This window comes from Taudactylus pleione, unplaced genomic scaffold (assembly GCF_031769625.1).
Source record: "Taudactylus pleione unplaced genomic scaffold, aTauple2 ptg000116l, whole genome shotgun sequence".
In the NCBI taxonomy this organism is placed as follows: domain Eukaryota; kingdom Metazoa; phylum Chordata; class Amphibia; order Anura; family Myobatrachidae; genus Taudactylus; species Taudactylus pleione.
This window is the reverse complement of record NW_028284518.1, coordinates 28,510,944-28,529,741: the sequence shown is the minus strand read 5'-3', so window position 1 is coordinate 28,529,741 and position 18,798 is coordinate 28,510,944. Positions and strand designations below refer to the sequence as shown.

The window sequence follows — 18,798 nt, the reverse complement described above, 5'->3', positions numbered from 1 at the left end:
TAGCACAGTTTTAGTTAAGTTGAGCTTGATGTAGCATTCAGCCATACAAGTGGAGGGTAGAGGTCACGGGACAGTAAAATGTCATTAGCGTTGCGATGATACTGGAGACTGATGAGTGAATGAGTTGACCAAGAGAGAGGGATTAAAAAAAAAAAAAAAAAGCATTCAGTTAACAGGGTTGGGGGATCCCGACAGAGGAAAAGATTGGGATGCAGGTGCATTAAGAAAATACTCTGGAGGAGCAATTGTAGAGATGGGAGGTAAGACAGGAGAGGATAGTACCTCACAAAAGCTAAGATTATCAAGAATGAATGCAAGGTTGACTTTTGAAAGTGTCTGTCGAAGACATAAAAGAATAGTGCCACAGTCATTGGAAGCAGTAGCATTTCAAACCAATCAAGATTGCCACTGCCGAACTACTGGGTGAGGGGTATAAGCCGCTGCCGGTTATCTCCAGAGTCCCTTGCAAGGGGTGATAGACGTTGTTGTGACAAGCGAAAAGGTCATGGTCCCAGCAGACTGCTCTTAAGGTGGTGCGTGCTAGACAACAGCAGTAAATGGTTGTAGAGCCAGGGTCAATACAGTACAGTAGTACAATGCAGAACCAATAATCTGAGGAATAGTTGGATCAAAAAAACAGAGACAGAGACCAAAGTAGGACGCACGAGAACCAGGAGCAAGCCAAAATATTCAACAGGTATTAGGATACAGAAAGTAAATGCTGGAGTAGAAGTTTAAATAGGCTAAATGAGCAAACTTCACCCTGTGATGTCAGAGCTCAAATGAGCAGGAGTCGCATGACCACAAAGTATAAAAACAGGAATTCAATCCTGGGAAGAGTCATCTAACCCCAAGGTAAGAATTGTGACATTACTCCTTCATCTAAGGGGTTAATACCGGACTCTCCAATCAGGATTTATTTTTTAAAAACATTTTTCCTGAATTGTTGTACCCAGGAGGGGAGCATGGATATCTGACTATCGGTCTTTCCTTCGGGCCATATTCCATCCAATTCTCCAAGAACTTGGTTAACAGGATCTAATATTTACTCTAAATCAAACTTTGGACCATCATCCATTTAAACAGCAGCAGGAGGTGCTAACCGAGTAGTGAAGTTATTGAGAACTAATGGCTTCAATAAGGAGAGATGGATGTGAAAGAAATGATGAAATTTCAAGGAAGGTGGGAGCTCGAGTTTAACAGTCACTGGGTTGATTATGCTGATGATCTTAAAACCGTAAATTAACCTCGGGGCCTGTCTCATGCTAGGGACTTTTAAACAAAGGTTTCTAGTGTAAAGCCAGACTCTCATCTATTTTAAGATCAGCAAATTTTAGCATTGTAAGCTAGCTTTAAGTTGATGTGTCTCATCAAATATCAGATAATTTCCTGGAGGAGGAATTGGAGAGAAAAGAAGATAAAAGGGATGATGCCTAAATAGAATAAAGAATGGGGAGTGACTGGATATTTAATTATAGAGGTTATTAGGGCACATTTTTGCCTAAGGCAAAAGGAATGCCCAATTGTCTTGTCTCTCAGAGATGATCATGCGGAGGAAAATCTTGAGGTCTTGGTTCACTGTTTCTGTTTTTCCATTGCTCTGAGTGTGGTATCCAGAAGAAAAATATAGGGAGACTCAAATTCTTACAGAGGGCCCTCCAGAAGTTAGTTGCTAACTGTACTTCTCAGTCTGAGACCATCTCCTTGGGACACCATGTAAAGCAGCTAAAACAGATGCACTGAGAAGTAATTTGAAACCCTCTTTGGAAAAACGATCAACCATGTCCTAAATGGCCGAGAACCCTCTGATGGAAAGTAGGTCTCTAATAAAAATCTGTGAAAATATGGTGCCATGGACTTTCTGGAAAAGAGGGGTAATAATGTATATGTAGGATGCTGTTGAGCTATCTCATGCTGGACACTGGAGCAGACCATGAGAAATTTCTTGATATTACGTATCCTAGTAGGCCACCAATGACTACTAGAGACTGCCTTTATTCCATGGTTACCTGAGAATTTAGAGCAGTGAGCCTAGCGTAGGAGTTTAGGGGTCTGAGGAACAAAGTATTTCCTGGGAGGAGGGTTCTCGGCCCTAGGATGAAAACCATCAAGTAAATACACACTCATACACCTATAACCCAATTAATGCAACGATCTGCATTGCATTCATAAATATACAGAAAAATCATCCAGTACACATGATTTGACCATCAAGACAGTCCCATCCGGACTGATGGTAATAATGCTCTGAGAGCCAAAACATGTATGCAAAATAAATATATATAAAAACCTATATTCAAAATAAAGTATAACAAACAATGTAGGCCCGGTGTTTCAGTAATTCCATTACAGTATAAAGTACCCAGTTTATGAAATCACTTACCTGTATATTCACAGCATAGCAATTTCTTTGATCAGTCACCCCATCTTACTGAAAATGGGACCTGATCAATGATCATATAACAGTGCTGATAAATTATGCTCCATCTGCAAATAGTGTCTCGCAACCGGTTGTTCACTGGTTCCTTTATACAGCTTTCAGACTAAAAGGTGTTGTTTGCATTCACACAAATGTGGATGGGTTGATGCGCGTTCACGTGTGTGAAAGGGGTATTAGTAATAGCAGAATGGACGGACAATGTATGAAGGGCCATCTGTTCTTTTAAACTTTTTTGGTCTTGTTGAGATAACGAAAACCACATGGGTATGTAATCAAACTACAAATTTTGAGAAACAAATAAGGTGATTATTAACAAAAAAATAATAATCTGCTATCACTGAATGATAACTGAAAATATTAACCGAAATTAGGTTGCAACATGTCAGACAGTTCAAACATTTAAAATAAAACCTTTTTCTACGTAAAAAATGAGAGGAGGGCCTCTCAATAACCAAATTTGTAATGCCTGTTTTCATGGCCTGGTCCCCAACATTCCTGCCACTAGAGTAACAGGACACAAGAATAAGATCACTAAGATTCAACTGAGGGTCCTACTTCAGAATTGGCCACAACTGTTTGCTGATTAATAAAGCTGCTGGTTTGATTTAAATGGTTTATCCACGGTACATGAGATAGATATTCAGTATATCTATATAATATATATAATCTGCAGGTCTGTCCCATCTCCAACTTGCATGCGCAGTGTGAGCCGATGCGCACACCCTAATGTCTCTCATTGCTAAGGGGATGGGACAAACCCTAGCCTAGCAGGAGAGAATGAGGAATGCGCCTCCACCAACGAGGTAAGTATGATGGTGGGGTGGACTGGAGCCGGATAGAGCAGCAGGCAGAGATGGTGGCAGCGCAGGACAGAGCAGCATGTAGAGAGGGGCAGAGTGGGTGTGAGAGGGGGCAGAGTGGCAGATGGGTGAGAAGGAGCAGCAGACACACAGGTGAAAGGTCTGGAGTTGATTCTATGTGTGACATTTGCATTTGGAATCAGTTACTATCAACTCTCAATATGAGATCCAAAGAGCTGTCACTATCAGTGAAGCAAGCCATCATTAGGCTGAAAAATCAAAACAAACCCATCAGAGAGATAGCAAAAACATTAGGTGTGGCCAAATCAACTGTTTGGAACATTCTTAAAAAGAAAGAACGAACCGGAGAGCTCAGCAACACCATGAGACCCGGAAGACCACGGAAAACAACTGTGGTGGATGACAAAATAATTATTTCCCTGGTGAAGAAAAACCCCTTCACAACAGTTGGCCAAATCAAGAACACTCTCCAGGAGGTAGGTGTATATGTGTCAAAGTCAACAATCAAGAGAAGACTTCACAAGAGTGAATATAGAGGGTTCACCACAAGATGCAAACCATTGGTGAGCCACAAAAACAGGAAGACCAGATCAGAGTTTGCCAAACAACATCTAAATAAGCCATTACAGTTCTGGAACAACATCCTATGGACAGATGAGACAAAGATCAACTTGTACCAGAGTGATGGGAAGAGAAGAGAAGGAAAGGAACTGCTCATGATCCAAAACATACCACCTCATCAGTGAAGCATGGTGGTGGTAGTGTCATGGCGTGGGCATGTATGGCTGCCAATGGAACTGGTTCCCTTTTATTTATTGATGATGTGACTGCTGACAAAAGCAGCAGAATGAATTCTGAAGTGTTTCGGGCAATATTATATGCTCATATTCAGTCAAATACTTTAGAACTCATTGGACGGCGCTTCACAGTGCAGATGGACAATGACCCGAAGCATACTGCAAAAGCAACCAAAGAGTTTTTTAAGGCTAAAAAGTGGAATGTTATGCAATGGCCAAGTCAATCCCCTGACCTGAATCCGATTGAGCATGCATTTCACTTGATGAAGACAAAACTGAAGGGAAAATGCCCCAAGAACAAGCAGGAACTGAAGACATTTGCAGTAGAGGCCTGGCAGAGCATCACCAGGGATGAAACCCAGCGTCTGGTGATGTCTATGTGTTCCAGACTTCAGGCTGTAATTGCCTGCAACGGATTTGCAACAAAGTATTAAAAAGTGAAAGTTAGATTTAGGATTGTTTAGTTTGTCCCATTACTTTTGGCCCCTTAAAAAGTGGGAGGCACATATAGAAACCGTTGTAATTTCTACACCGTTCACCTGATTTGGATGTAATTACCCTCAAATTAAATCTGAAAGTCTGCTGTTAAATCACATCTTGTTTGTTTCATTTCAAAGCCATTGTGGTGGTGAATAGAGGCCAAAATCTTAAAATTCTGTCAATGTCCCAATATTTATGCACCTGACTGTATAATGAGTGAATGTATGATTTGTGTATGTATGTATATGTGTATGTATGTATGTATGTATGTGTGTGTGTGTGTGTGTGTGTGTGTATATATATATATATATATATATATATATATATATATATATATATATATGTGTGTGTATGTCTGTACAAATGTCCTATGTTTGCGCTATATTTGATAATATATACACAATATACAGAGTACAATATATCGTTGAACAATATCTTAATCATTCATATCATTCACTTTTATTGTCCAGTGTTCGGAAATTATCTGTCACTATTGTAAAAAAAATAATAATAAAGAGAATCTGTTCGTTCAGTCCCCTTTCACGTGAATACTTTGGAGAGAAACAAAATGTTCTATTTGCACAGATACAACCATATGTAAAACAAACCAGCTAATTTGTTCCAGTGTCTAGTAGTTTGAGCAAGAAGACTATAAGTAATAATAACCAAAAGATAAACAAACATAAATTTTTACTTTATCACAGAGATGAAAGTATGACTTTGAAGTCCTTATGGAGTCACCATGGTTTGGTGAGAGAGATGGATATAGATATGTATAGATATATAGATCGTACTTGCACACTATTCGGCATAGACAGCTTATCATATCAGTAGTACAGTGTAGGAGAAGGAGGAGACGTTGACAGGCTTTGGATACCCTCCCCATTGAATAGTGGACAATGTCACATGCCTTCTCAGCTGAGACAATCACAGCTCAGTAGGCACCAAGGAAGGCTCCTTTTTCAAACTTGCGATCAGTGGCTGACTGGGCTGAGCAGCAGCAATGTTTAAGGCAATGGAGAGCCACATCTTCACTCTAGGGCAGCAGTGGTCAGTGACAAATCAGGGAGATTGCTTACCCGAACACACCTTTTCAACCCCTTTCTGCCTATAGCAGTGTAGCTATGATCACTTTCCAGCCCACAGCAGTACAGTGTCTACCCCCTTCCTCCACAGCAGGTTGTATGCTGCAGCCACATATATCATTGATTACTGATCAGTTGGAATCAATCCCTGTGCCAATGTTGTATACACGAAGTTGTATTATATGCCAATAATAAGGCTGCATCAATAGGATTATTATTGTTTGCTTGTGTGATGGTACCCACGGGCAGAACTATGGGAGACAACGGATGCGACTACCGCCGGGCTCCATTGCCCACAATATTTTCACTCCACTTAAGGCTGTAACGATGTACCCGGAGTGTACCGTCATGGCTGCCCAATATATGGCACCTCTTCCCGGCACCTGAGAAGCCACTATACACAAGTGGAGAGCTCCATGTCACACCATCAGCTGCCGCCTCTATAGCCTGTCCCTACTCATTTGTGTCGCTGCTCCTCAGAAGCTTCTTATGTCAGTGTGACACATCCGGCGCCCTCCCTCACCCACAACTCTGTCTTACTCCTCCCTGACGGAAGCCTTAGCCTCGGCTTGGATCTGTGCAGCAGTCCCGGCGCATCCACTCAACAGCTCCGCGTCTCACTCCTCCCTGGCGACAGCCCTAGCCATGGACCTGTCCAGTCCCGACTCCCCCAAAACTCTGTCCTACTCCTCACTGGCAGCAGCCCTAACCATGGACCCCTGCAGCAGAGTGCTGAGTGGCTGGACTGAGGTTAAACAGGGCTGCAGATGTTGTTCCAGGAGCTGGATGTCACCAAGGATGCCTTGAACAGAGCTGTGGGTTAGAGGCATGGGAGGTGAGGGCCTGGGGGCACCAGCGACTGAGTCTGGGGGGGCAGATCTTTGGTGGAGTTACTTCCCACTATGATATTAAGTCGGCAGTAGACTGGGCATTTTGTGATTTGTAGTCCCATCACAGTGGTAATCTTACAGTATCTTCATTTAAATTCTTCAAAGCCACCAAATCAGGTGCTTTTCCCCTCCATCAGGGGTATCAGGAGGGCTCCCCACCCCACATCAGGTGGCTTTCGCCTCCATCAGGAGGACTCTGAGCCTCATGCTAGTTGCACCATACAGGTCACTATCTTATCTGTGACTAATGCATACAGATGTGTCCACATACATCTATCCTCCGTGTGACACACAACATGTGAGCACAGTGTGACTCTGTAGCGCTGAGCATCTTTTCGTCCAAATTTTTCCCTTCAAATGCGTCTTATTTGCACAGAAACGATCCGAGTAGGACGCACAAGCAGTTTCTGCTGATTAAAATGACATGTGGCATGGCTATATTCTATGTGCCACTGTGGCTGTATTTGCATACAAAACGCTATGTTACAGTGTCAGCGGCTGTGACGGGGGAGGGGGGCACCAAATTATAACTTGCCTTCAGGCGCCTGGGATGAACTTACGCCACCGATGGTACCATAAGAGAGTAGTGGCCCGTTCATGTAAATCCCTGTTAAAAGCAAAAAAAAAAAAAATCCCACAGAAACAAAAATAATATAATGTAAAGGTACTAGTGGAATGCCAGTATTATGTATGTGTGCCTTACTCTTTACTATGGTAGGTTTGGACTGATGTAGCCTGTGGTACGTAGAACTATTTATTTTAGCATAATTTATTAAAATGGAGGAGGGGGTGCTGGATGTGGGAGGAGTCATGAGTAGCGAGGCGGTAAGTCAGGATTAAGTTTTAAACCTGCACCCACTCCCTAAAAGTAAGTCTAGATCCACCCCTGGTACTGGATCACCAAACTGGTAAATGTCGCAGCTGTATAAGGACACTGACGTGTCATACATCATCCTGCTACATAGTGTGTCACATACAGCGCTGCTACATACTGTGTTTCATTGATTGCAGTAACGCACTGTGGCATGTCTTTTACTCTATCTTCCAGTTGCAGCCCAAGTGACTTGTGGGAATTCTTGCAAAAAAAATATTTACATTAATTTGGATTTATTTGTTTTTTGTTTTTTTTTTATTTGTTTTCATTTATCCCACTTTTCTGTTTCTGTAGATCCATCAAGCTGGTCTTACATGTGATTATGCAGAGCTTCCACATCATGTCAGCACAGAGAAAGAGATTGAGGCCCTTGTCCAGTCCATGCAACATTTACTGAAACACCTGCCAAAACCAACTCTCATAACATTAGCCAGGTAACTACTACCCATTATGTTGTAACAGTGTAAACTGTGTTAATCCCCCTTCTGTACGTTTTATGAAATAACCAGAAAATAAAATTATGCGAAATCCAGGAAAGTGTAAGATGGGGAAAAAAAATCAAACGCACATATTTTAATAAATTACATTTTTACTGAAGATTAAGATATCCAGCCTGGAAAACAGTTTGTACATTGAAATAAAATGGTATATTGATGAGCATACATGTGGCTACAATCCTAACTGCAGGGGGTAATAGATCCTTGCCTTACATTCTACCCCAATGACAGCAACAGAAAAAACTGCTCCAGCGCTGTGTGCACGCACTTTAAATAAACACTATGGGTTGCTTATTAATTAGCTCACAGCTGCAGAATCCCTCTGTGAGTTTGTGCTACTACACAGAAATAAAAATTACCTATACTGAACAATACATATGGATTCTGCGCTTCTACATAAATATGAATTGCAATATGGCAGAGAATGAAAAGGTCAAAAACTCGATCTTAAACAGTGTACATTTAGTAACAAATAGAATTAAACTAAAAAAAAAAATTATTAAAAAATTTAAAATATTTCATTAAAATACACATATAAAATTACAATGAATATAAACCTTATCTCAAGCAATTCTACCCTAATGACGCCTGATTTAAGCTCTCCTAATCAACTCTGATACAAAGTCCCGGGACTTCGACCCAGGGTTTTTCCCGGGTCCTACATGGGTTGCCGATTGTGTGAAATGCTCCGACCTGGGTTTTTTAACTCCGGTCACAGTAAACAGCACTTATCGGCTGAGATGGCGGGGCATTGGCTGAGTGGCAGGGTCTCACTGATTTACCTGAGTGGACGGGGCAGTGGTGTTGGCGTCTGATGTCACAATTGTGCTGCAGAAAAGACCGGAGAGGAGAGTATCTCCTCTTCTTTCCAGTGCATGGCGCACTGGAAAGAGGAGATACGTTAGCTACTGGCAGTCAGAGGGGAGGAGGAGATCCGCAAACAGATCACTGGCATTGTGAAGGACGCGACAGTCTACACAAACATAGCCAAGATATTCACCTCAAGGGGCATTGTGCGGACCCAGCAGCAGGTAGTGAATAAACTGAAAGCTCTCCAAAAGTACTGCAACAAAGTTCACGACCATAACCAGCGGAAAAGTATTAGGCAATTCTGCACTGGTTGATATCATTGCTATATCACCGTCCAGTTGTGCATCCTCACAAAGTGTTACCCCGGAGAACAGCCAATCCAGTCCACTGACTCCACCAATGCTCTTTGATGATATCACAGAGATCATTGACACCGATTTGATGGCTGCCATGGGGGTCCCAGACACCAATACAGTTGAGGGTGTGGCTGAGGCAAGTGGAAGCAGAACAGGGACCGATCGGGACACTAACTCCTGCACAGACTGAGACCCTGACGTTGCGTAGGAACAGTAAGTTTCTTTTATTTACTATACACCCACTTTGTTATACATAAAATCCAATTATACATTATAGTCCATATTGCACAATGGTATTGTTGTTTGGACTCGTTACTAATTTTAAATGTTGCTGTAAACATACAGTTCCTGCCTGTCATGTCTTTGAACAATGTCAGTAGGAAACATTAGAAAAATTGTAGGCCACCATTTATGACTATTAACGAGTGCTAATAACTTTGGGCGGATACACACCTGCATGGTAATAGCACCAATGGTCTGTGATGAAGGGATTTTGATGTGACCATAGTGCGGTTTGCCTGCCATTATAGTGTGTACCCGGACTCACTATGCTGAAATCCAAACTCCTAATATATCTGTTGCAGTGTAAAGCTTACTGTGCAAGAGGGAGAGGCCTCAAGCACATCTATATATATATATATATATATATATATATATATATATATATATATATATATATATGCTGACATCACTGCTATTTGATTTGCAATTTTTTTTTTCTTTTCCTCTATTTCTAGTCTTTGATGTACCTGAGTGGAAGAAAAAAAACTTCAAAGCTGGAGCTAGCAAAAGACACAATGACAAGAATCCTGGTCAATCAGCTGCGAGATTGCGATGCTGATATCCAGGCATCGCAGTCTCGACTCCAGCGCTTCTTTGACAATGAGAGTTACAAAATTCCTTTGTCACGCAGCTTGTGGGTATGCACAAATGAATTTCGAGGGAAAACAGAGGCACAGATGTCCTTCCTTAACGGCCTGGTGTCTAGATTACGCAATCTGCACCCTTATCCAATGAATACTCCGCCTACTCTGAGGGTCATTTCAGAAATTACCAACAGCATAGCAGAGGCGTACCGTTTATGTTAACAGACCCCTCAAATCCACCTCGTATTACTCCACATAGCACAATGCATAGTTATCCAGATGGCACAGGGAATAAAACTCCACATGTCACTCTGTGTAGCTGTCCACATGCCAATACCACTCCAGAGGGCACAGTGCCTAACACTCCACATGCCAATGTGCAAAATAGTCCGGATGGCACAGGAAATACTAATCAATATGGCACTGTACATACTTATTCAGATGGCACAGGGAATAATACTCCACATGGCTCAGTGCATACTTATTCACATATCACTAATCATAACCGTTGTAGACTTGTTTTCTCTATTTCATGTTTGCAGTACAGTTTATAAATTATTTTATTTAAATCCTACTTTTTTACTTATTTGTGGGTATCCTGCACTTAACAGGCCTGTCAAGAGCTTATGGCGATGTGTGGCCTTTATCTGAGCTACGTGTATATATGGAGGTGTACGTAATGTACACAAATTACACCTTCTATTTTCAATATTGGTCTACAGAGCCAAAGAAGAAGTTATGTGTTTCCTACTTTTTTACTCATTCATGTGTATCCTGCACTTAACAGGTCTGTCAAGAGCTTAGGGCCATGCGTGGCCTCTATATAACCAAATCTACTGTATATGTCACTGCCGGTTCAGAAGGTGGGGCTGCAGCACAGTTCTAAGAGTTGGTGCGCCTCCCCTATTGCAATTTACAGACTGCCCGACTGCACAAACTCTTGACTCCACTGAAACTGTAGCTATACTATTTTTCATATTTCTGTATACAAGTTTCACTTGTTGAATGCATATATGTGTAAAGGTTATGTTATGAAAGGCTTATGTCTATTTATGTCCAATATTAAAAGAAGAGCTTTAAACTGAAACATGTTATATTTAAGGTGTTACATGTGAGGTAACATGTACATGACCTTTTCATAAAAAATAAAAAAACTTGTTTGCAACAGAACCCTTGTGTCTACTACTGTCATAGTAGGTAAGTTAGCAGTGAGGGTGTTACGGATTACCTCAGTACTGGCACTAGTTGTCTCACCCTCGTAGGCTACTGCTTCTACCGGAGTATCAGACAGGTCACAGTCCACAACATTCCACTCCGGTAAAAAGAGTTCTTTCTGTAGCTCGCATATGTTGTGCAGAATGCAGCAACCACATCCGGCACCAGGGTGAGGGCAAAGTAGACACCGCCAACGCCCCTTCAGTCTACCAAAGACGTTTTCCACCACCATCCTGGCCGAGCTGAGAGTGTGGGTAAACAGAACTTGGTCCGGAGACAGCGGGAGATGTGTGAAGCCCTTGATGAGCCATCGCCTCAAAGGGTACGCTGCATCTCCAATAAGGAGTACCGGGATCTCCACCCCAGCCCAAACTTTGATTTCTGTAAAGTTAAACAAAATAATTAAAATATAGTATAGGTGACAATTCTATATCACACCTGGCCAACCTGTGGCTCTCCAGCTGTTGTGAAATTACACACATCAGCATGCCTTGACACAGTTTTAGCTTTCCCTAATATGAAAACTGTGGCAGGGCATGCTGGGATGTGTAGTTTCACAACAGCTGGAGAGCCACAGGTTGGCCAGGCCTGCTCTGTATGGTGCTGGAGAATGTGTGCTCAAGGGTGCTTTCTATAGTGCACACATACTCTTCATCAAAGTCATGGGAATATTTAGGACATTCACAGCAGTCACAACAGTGGAGCTTGCAATCTATTTCCCATCTAGCATGGTGGGCCTATGCATAGAGGTGTTTTAGCTAATAACTGGTGGCCCTTCAGCTGTTGTGTAACTACACATCCCAACATGACCTGCCACAGTTGCAGCACTCCATAATCTAAAATCTGTGGCAGGGTACGCTGGAATATAGGGCAGCCCTGTACCTAAATTGCAATTTATTGCATTATGAATTTGCTGTAAAAAAAAACAAAAAACCACAAGAAAACCAAGAGATCAATTTACAGTGTATCCGGAAAGTATTCACAACGCTTCACTTTGTCCACATTTTGTTATGTTACAGCCTTATTCCAAAATGGAATAAATTAATTTTTGTCCTCAAAAAGTCTACACACAATAACCCATAATGACAGCGTGTAAAAAGTTTTTTTGAGATTTTTGCACATTTAATAAAAATAAAAAAACACTAAAATCACATGTACATAAGTATTCACGGCCTTTGCTCAATACTTTGATGCACCTTTGGCAGCAATTACAGCCTTAAGTCTTTTTGAATATGATGCCACAAGCTTTGCACACCTATTTTTGGGCAGTTTCACTCATTCCTCTTTGCAGCACCTCTCACGCTCCATCAGGTTGGATGGGAATCGTCTGTGCACAGCCATTTTCAGGTCTCTCCAGGGATGTTCAATTGGATTCAAGTCTGGGCTCTGGCTGGGCCACTCAAGGACATTCACATATCTTGGCTGTGTGCTTAGGGTCGTTGTCCTGCTGAAAGATGAACCGTCGCCCCAGTCTGAAACTGGTCGACTCGGGAATTACCCGAGTCTATTGTGCTGTGTGAAAGGGGGTTAGGAGCAAATTCCCGGGTCCTTCCGGGGTTGAAAATATGGAAAAAAATTGGGTTTTAGAGTTTTTTCTGTCTGGAAGTGGTATTAGTGTTGCTAAAAGAAAAAACATCTTAGAAGTTACCTAGTTCCAGAGTGAGTTCACAAAACTTATTATTAACACTTCAAGGCAGTGCAGAGGACAATGTGGTCATATAGACTATTTCATTCTGCTGCTCCTGCCATAGAATTAGCTTATTCTGGAATGCACTGTAGGACTGTCTCTAAAGTTGGAAAAAATGTATATAGCAGTGAAAAGAGTGGAGAAGTTGCTCATAACAACCAATCAGCTTTAAGGTAGCATTTATCATGGACATTTTATAAAATGATGGTAGATTGCTATGGGCAATTTCTTCACTTGTCCACTCTTTTCACTGCTTGCTAATCTCCTCCTTGTCCTTTACTAACCTACTTTTATGTTCTATATACTGAATCAACGGGTCCATGTTGTGCAACTGAAAGAAAACCACCACCTTTACACAACATTCATTTGCAATTTGGTTTATTTTTGAAGTGTGTATAGAACTAATCTTCTAAATAACAATGTCAAGAACTTCCCTAAATTATTGGATCCTTATTTTCCTATCATTTCACCATGCTACCAGGCACCTCATAAACCACATGACTATTAGATGTACTGTTCCAACTCATCCCCCCTGCCCTCCTCTACTGTATTCCTTCACAATTTCCTAATCCTTATTTTCTTTCCTCGCATATGTTATTAGCAATGCCTCCCCCCTTCTCTTCTTGTAGATCTCCCTAAATGCAGAAAGTTGATTGTTCATTTGAATGTTTAAATAGATTACCAATGCCATAGCATTGTAATTAAGTAATTCATCACTCTATCTTGTGCACCTACCACCTTATATTATCGTTACTACATGTAAATAATTGATTTGTACTTGTTACAAATTGTATAAAAAAAAAACCAATTTGTTCTGGCAAAAAAAATTGTACATTTAGGGAAATAAAACAAATGTATTCATTTCAAATTATTCTCCCCAACTATAAATTCCTCAATAACGAAATCCTGTCAAACATCCCAAGCCTGATCTAAAAATTCTCCCTCTGACCCCTTTTTCGCCTGCCTCAAGCTTGCTCTTCACTTCATTCTGACAACCATTTCTGACTACCGCTAACAAGATTGCTTTGCTACATGTCCTGTTGAATTCGTTTTAATCACCTGATCACTACTTCCAAGTGTCAAATAATTAAATGTTCTCTGTAATCCCACTTTTTTACTAGAGCCTAGCTTACTCACACCTGCAGTATAATACTTGGTGGCACACCATCACTACTGTCCCACTCTTGTCATACAGTACTTGCTCCTCTTCTCACCTCAGTCAATTTCTCACTAGATCATATGCTCTCACTAGGAGACCCCCTACTTTTTTTTTTACATATGTATTTATTTTGTACACTTCATATGACTCTGTATTCCTTCAGTGTCATGCACTGTAGAGCACTGTTGTGCCTTACATATCAATGGCGGTAATATTAATAATGATAGTTTGACTTTAGTTGTGCTTTCTCATAAATATGGATACAGCCATGTATTAAATTGAAAAAACACTAGTATATATTAATGATTCACCTGTAAGTTTCTTAATTTATAAATTCCCCAAAACGCATTGTCCTTTTTATGTAGGTAGGATTTTTATTGTTGCGTCTTAATTCCTATTTTCTAATTCATCCTTAAAGAACACTGGACCCTCCTACTTCAAGAAGCCCCACTTGACAAGATGGTCCATAACTTAATGGCAGCTTCCCTTTTCTGGCCAGTCCCTGGGGTTGGTGTAATCCCTGTTCAGCCCCTCTACTTTGGTGTGCTTCCCAGTGAGGAATGCCTGCTAAAAGACTTCCTTCAGACACTTTGATGCAACATTTGGAGTGTATAGCAGCTCTATAGTTCATTGCTATTAGGTTTGTGACATTGATCCCTTTCCTTCTATCCCCATTAGTCCTCTGTGTATTTTAGGGATATTTGTGTAGCTGGGGAGTGCACTACTCTGTGTCTGAAGTACAGCAGTCACATATCCTCTCTGTGTGTTTGATTCTATTTGGCTTTTTACCAGTTCACTTCCTTTTATTGTGTACCGCAATTTCCATTAACAAAAATCCTGTTTCTACTTCAGGGTCCATAGGGTATCCACAGGATACCTTGGGGTATAGGTGTGACGTCAGTCGCAGGGCACCAAAGAGTTAAGCTTTCAGCCTCCCAGGATGCACTAGGTCCCCCTCCTATACCCCGGGCCAAGGCACCTCAGTTTAGTTTGGTGCCCGGCCGGCGTCGGGTGCACCTGTAGGAGTGGGGGCTAGAAGAGCCCCTGAAGCTTTCTTCAGTGCAGCTGTGGCTGCACATCTGGATGTACAGCATGGACAGTCAGCCTGACGTCCATGCTGTCTTCCCTACACCCCGCCGGTACCGATCCGGGGATGCTGGTGAGCATCTGGGGTCACAGCTAGCGGTGACCCCAGATGTTCCTGACCATGGCCGGATCCAAGGGGGACAAAGGTAAGCAGCGGGGTCCCGCGGTGGGTCCCCGCTGGTCACATGGTCCTAAGTCCCCAGGCAGGGGGCTCCCTGGGGACTGGCTGCAGCGTGGAGCCAGGTACTGAACCTGCGCTTTCCACTACCCCCTGGGACAGCGGACCGCAGCAGAGCGGTAGCGCTGCGGCGTCCCAGGGGTTAAATGCATGCCAGGGGAGCGCGCCTTCCCTGTCTCACAGCCGGCGCCTCCCCCGCTGCACACAGCCCTCTCTGCACTGTGCTGACTGGTCCTGTGTCAGCGCTCCTCCCCCAGGCCAGCTTCTCTCTGCTCCTCGGCGGCCATCTTCTCTGCAACGCATGGTGAACGCTGCTGGAAGTCTGTAAGGAAGCATCGTGGTCTGGGTCCCCCCGCATACCTCTCCTCCGCTGTGGCTCAGGTCTGTGTATGCAGCGCTGTGTCCTACCAGGCCCTGTGTCTGTGTAGTTGAGTGATCAGCGCTGTTAGTGCAGGAATTATTTCTCTGCATTGTATGTGACTGTGCTAGCGCTGCCTGTAACTTTTCTTCTCTAAACTGTCAGCTTTATTACTGTCCCTGTTCTTTCTGCTAAAGCCCTTGCGGTGCGGTGCTGCAGGGTGGTCTCTCGCCTATTTAATACTTAATTGGTGAGAGAGGTCACATACGTGGTGCCATCATGTCTGAAAGTGATTTTCCCCTCCGGCTACAGTGTACCACGTGCAAAGTACCGTTAGCGGAGGGGGAGGGTAGCGCGGAGGGCCTTTGCCGGCAGTGTTTGTCCATGGCGCGGCCTATTACGGTTACAGCACCGGTACAGGAGCCGCCCTGGGCTTGTTTCGCTCAGGCGTTAACAGCTTTAGTGGGCCAGTTAGCTCCGCAGCCCGCGTTTACTCCGATGGGTTTTTCCCAGCAGTCTGTGGTGTCGTCACCCATGCAGGGGTTCCCACGACAATTGGTGGTACCCCACAGTCTCCCTATTTCCCCGCTCCCGGGTTCTCAGGAGCCAGCGTGGGTTAACTCCCTGACGAGTTCTGTACAGCACTTGTCGGATGTGTTGCAAGGGGAGTCTGTGATGCGGCCTCATAAAAGGCCGGTGGCGTCTCTGTCCGCTCCTTATGAGGATGACGAAGGGACGTCTGATGATGGGGAGATTCTGGATCCTTACGATCAGAAACCTCTCCATACTAAGGACGCTGATGCTAAGTCCAAAGTATATATTCCTGGACTTATTCGGGCGGTCCGCACAGCCTTGGTGATTGAGGACGAAGTTCCCCCAGCGGCTAAATCTAAGTATGCCTTTTTCAAAGATGTGAAGGGCGATGCCACAGTCTTTCCTCTTTCGGGTCAGTTGGTGGACCATTTAGAGGAGGCGTGGAAACAACCTGGCAAAAGATACCAGCCGCAGAGACGCCTGGCGGTGGCTTATCCGTTCGCGGATAATTATTTTGCTAAGTGGGAATCCCCTCCACAGGTGGATTCTCACGTGACCCGTCTTGTCCGTAGTGCCACATTGCCGATGCCATCCATGTCCTCCCTTAAGGATGCTACGGACCGCAAGGTAGAAATCTGCCTGAAGTCCGCTTATTCCCTTGCAGGGGGGGCAGCACGGCCGGCTATGGCCATTTGCTGGGTTGCCAGAGCGATGGAGCGCTGGGCGGATTCATAAGAGGCTTCTTTTGAATCCGACTGTCCGGCCGAACAGGCGGAGTTGATTGGCAATCTCCGTGATTCGGCCACCTACATTGAGGCGGCTCTAGACATTAGTACTCTGGTGTCTAGAATTTCTTCAGCAGCGGTAGCTGCTCGTCGCACCTTGTGGCTGCGATCCTGGAAGGCGGACGCAGATTCCAAGAAAGGTCTGGAAGCGTTGCCGTTTACCGGAGAAGTTCTCTTCGGTCCGGATCTGGATAAGATTGTGGCCACGCTGGCGGCAGCCAAATCTGCTTGTCTCCCGTCGGCCGCTGCTCCTTCTGGTTCTGGACCATCGTCCTTTCGGTCATCTAGGGCCCAGGGCAGGCCCAAACCACAGTCGTTTCCTCGACAGGCTGGCCCTAAGAAATCGGTCAAGCCCCGGAAACAGGAATGGAGTATCAGACGTCCGGCCCCCAAGCCAGATGACAAGCCTGCGGCCTGACGGTCCGGGTCTCCCCTTGGGGGATCCCAGGGTGGGAGGCCGCCTGCTGCAGTTCTCCCGGTGTTGGTCGTTCACTACGACAGACACTTGGGTTCTGGAGGTGGTCTCCCACGGGTACGCCCTCTCCTTCCGGCACAGACCCCCGGCTCGATTCTTCACCACGGGTCTACCATCAGACCGGAACAAGGCTACGGAGCTGCGGAAGGTATTGCACACTATGCTCCAGGCTGGAGTTATAGTGCCTGTTCCATTCTCCCAGAGGGGCCAGGGTTTTATTCAAATCTATTTTTGGTACAGAAACCCAATGGGTCATATCGTCCGATTCTCAACCTCAAAGCACTCAAGTCTTTGCGGGTCCCGAAGTTTCGGATGGAGACCCTACGGTCCATCATTCTGGCGCTGGAACCTGGGGACTACATGGTGTCATTGGACATACAGGACGCTTACCTGCATGTCCCTATTCTTTTGCGCCATCAAGAGTTCCTTCGGTTTGCAATCCGCAGCGACCACTTCCAGTTTCGGGCGTTACCTTTTGGCCTGGCGACAGCACCACGTGTTTTCACCAAGGTGATGGCGGTCATGGCGGCTTCTCTGCGGCTGCAAGGAGTCCGCATGTTGCCGTACTTGGACGACCTGTTATTGGTGGCAGGATCTCCAGAGCTCCTGTTACACCACTTGGACTTGCCCATTGCACTGCTGCAACGGCACGGCTGGCTAATCAACTGGCAGAAGTCCACTCTAATCCCGTCTCGGAGGATTCTGCATCTTGGAGCCTTATTGGACTCGGGACAGCAAAGGATCTTCGTGACGGAGGACAAGATCTCTGCTTTACAGTCAAGGGTGCGCAGTTGTCTGCACAGCCGCCGGGTGTCCTTACACTCGGCGATGAGGTTACTGGGCTCCATGGTGTCGGTGTTCGACATGGTGGAATACGCCCAGTTTCACTCCAGACCTCTGCAGCACCTGATCCTGTCCAAGTGGAACGGGCTGCCTCAGTCTCTGAAGTCCCAGACGATTGTGCTCACCCCGGAGGTTCGCCTGTCCCTTGCATGGTGGTTAAAGACGACCCACCTCAACAAGGGACGTCCGTTCTGGGTTCCAACTTGGGTCCTGTTGACAACGGACGCCAGTCTTCGGGGCTGGGGAGCAGTTTCGGGTCCACACTTGTTCCAGGGCAGGTGGACGCCGACAGAAGCGGAGCTTCCAATAAATATCTTGGAACTCCGTGCGGTCTTCAATGCTCTCCTGCAGGCACAGCGGTTTCTCCAGGGTCACCCGGTGCAGGTCCAGTCGGACAATGCTACCACCGTGGCCTACATAAACAGGCAAGGAGGAACTCGCAGTCAGGCGGCTCTCGTAGAGGTCTCTCGGATCCTGGTTTGGGCGGAGCGCAATCTTCCGGCCATATCAGCGGTCTTCATCCCGGGAGTGCTAAATTGAGAGGCGGACTTTCTAAGTCGCC

At 44.6% G+C, this 18,798-nt stretch overlaps 1 protein-coding gene across 1 annotated transcript in view; it reads left to right on the top strand.

Moving 5' to 3' along the window:
- The window catches only part of LOC148524852 (UPF0489 protein C5orf22 homolog), a 68,253-nt gene that overhangs the window by 36,637 nt on the left and 12,818 nt on the right, over nt 1-18,798 (top strand). The window contains exon 6 of the mRNA XM_088471750.1: nt 7,682-7,821. Coding sequence (XP_088327876.1) covers nt 7,682-7,821 — 140 coding nt within the window. The remainder of the gene's footprint in view (nt 1-7,681; nt 7,822-18,798) is intronic.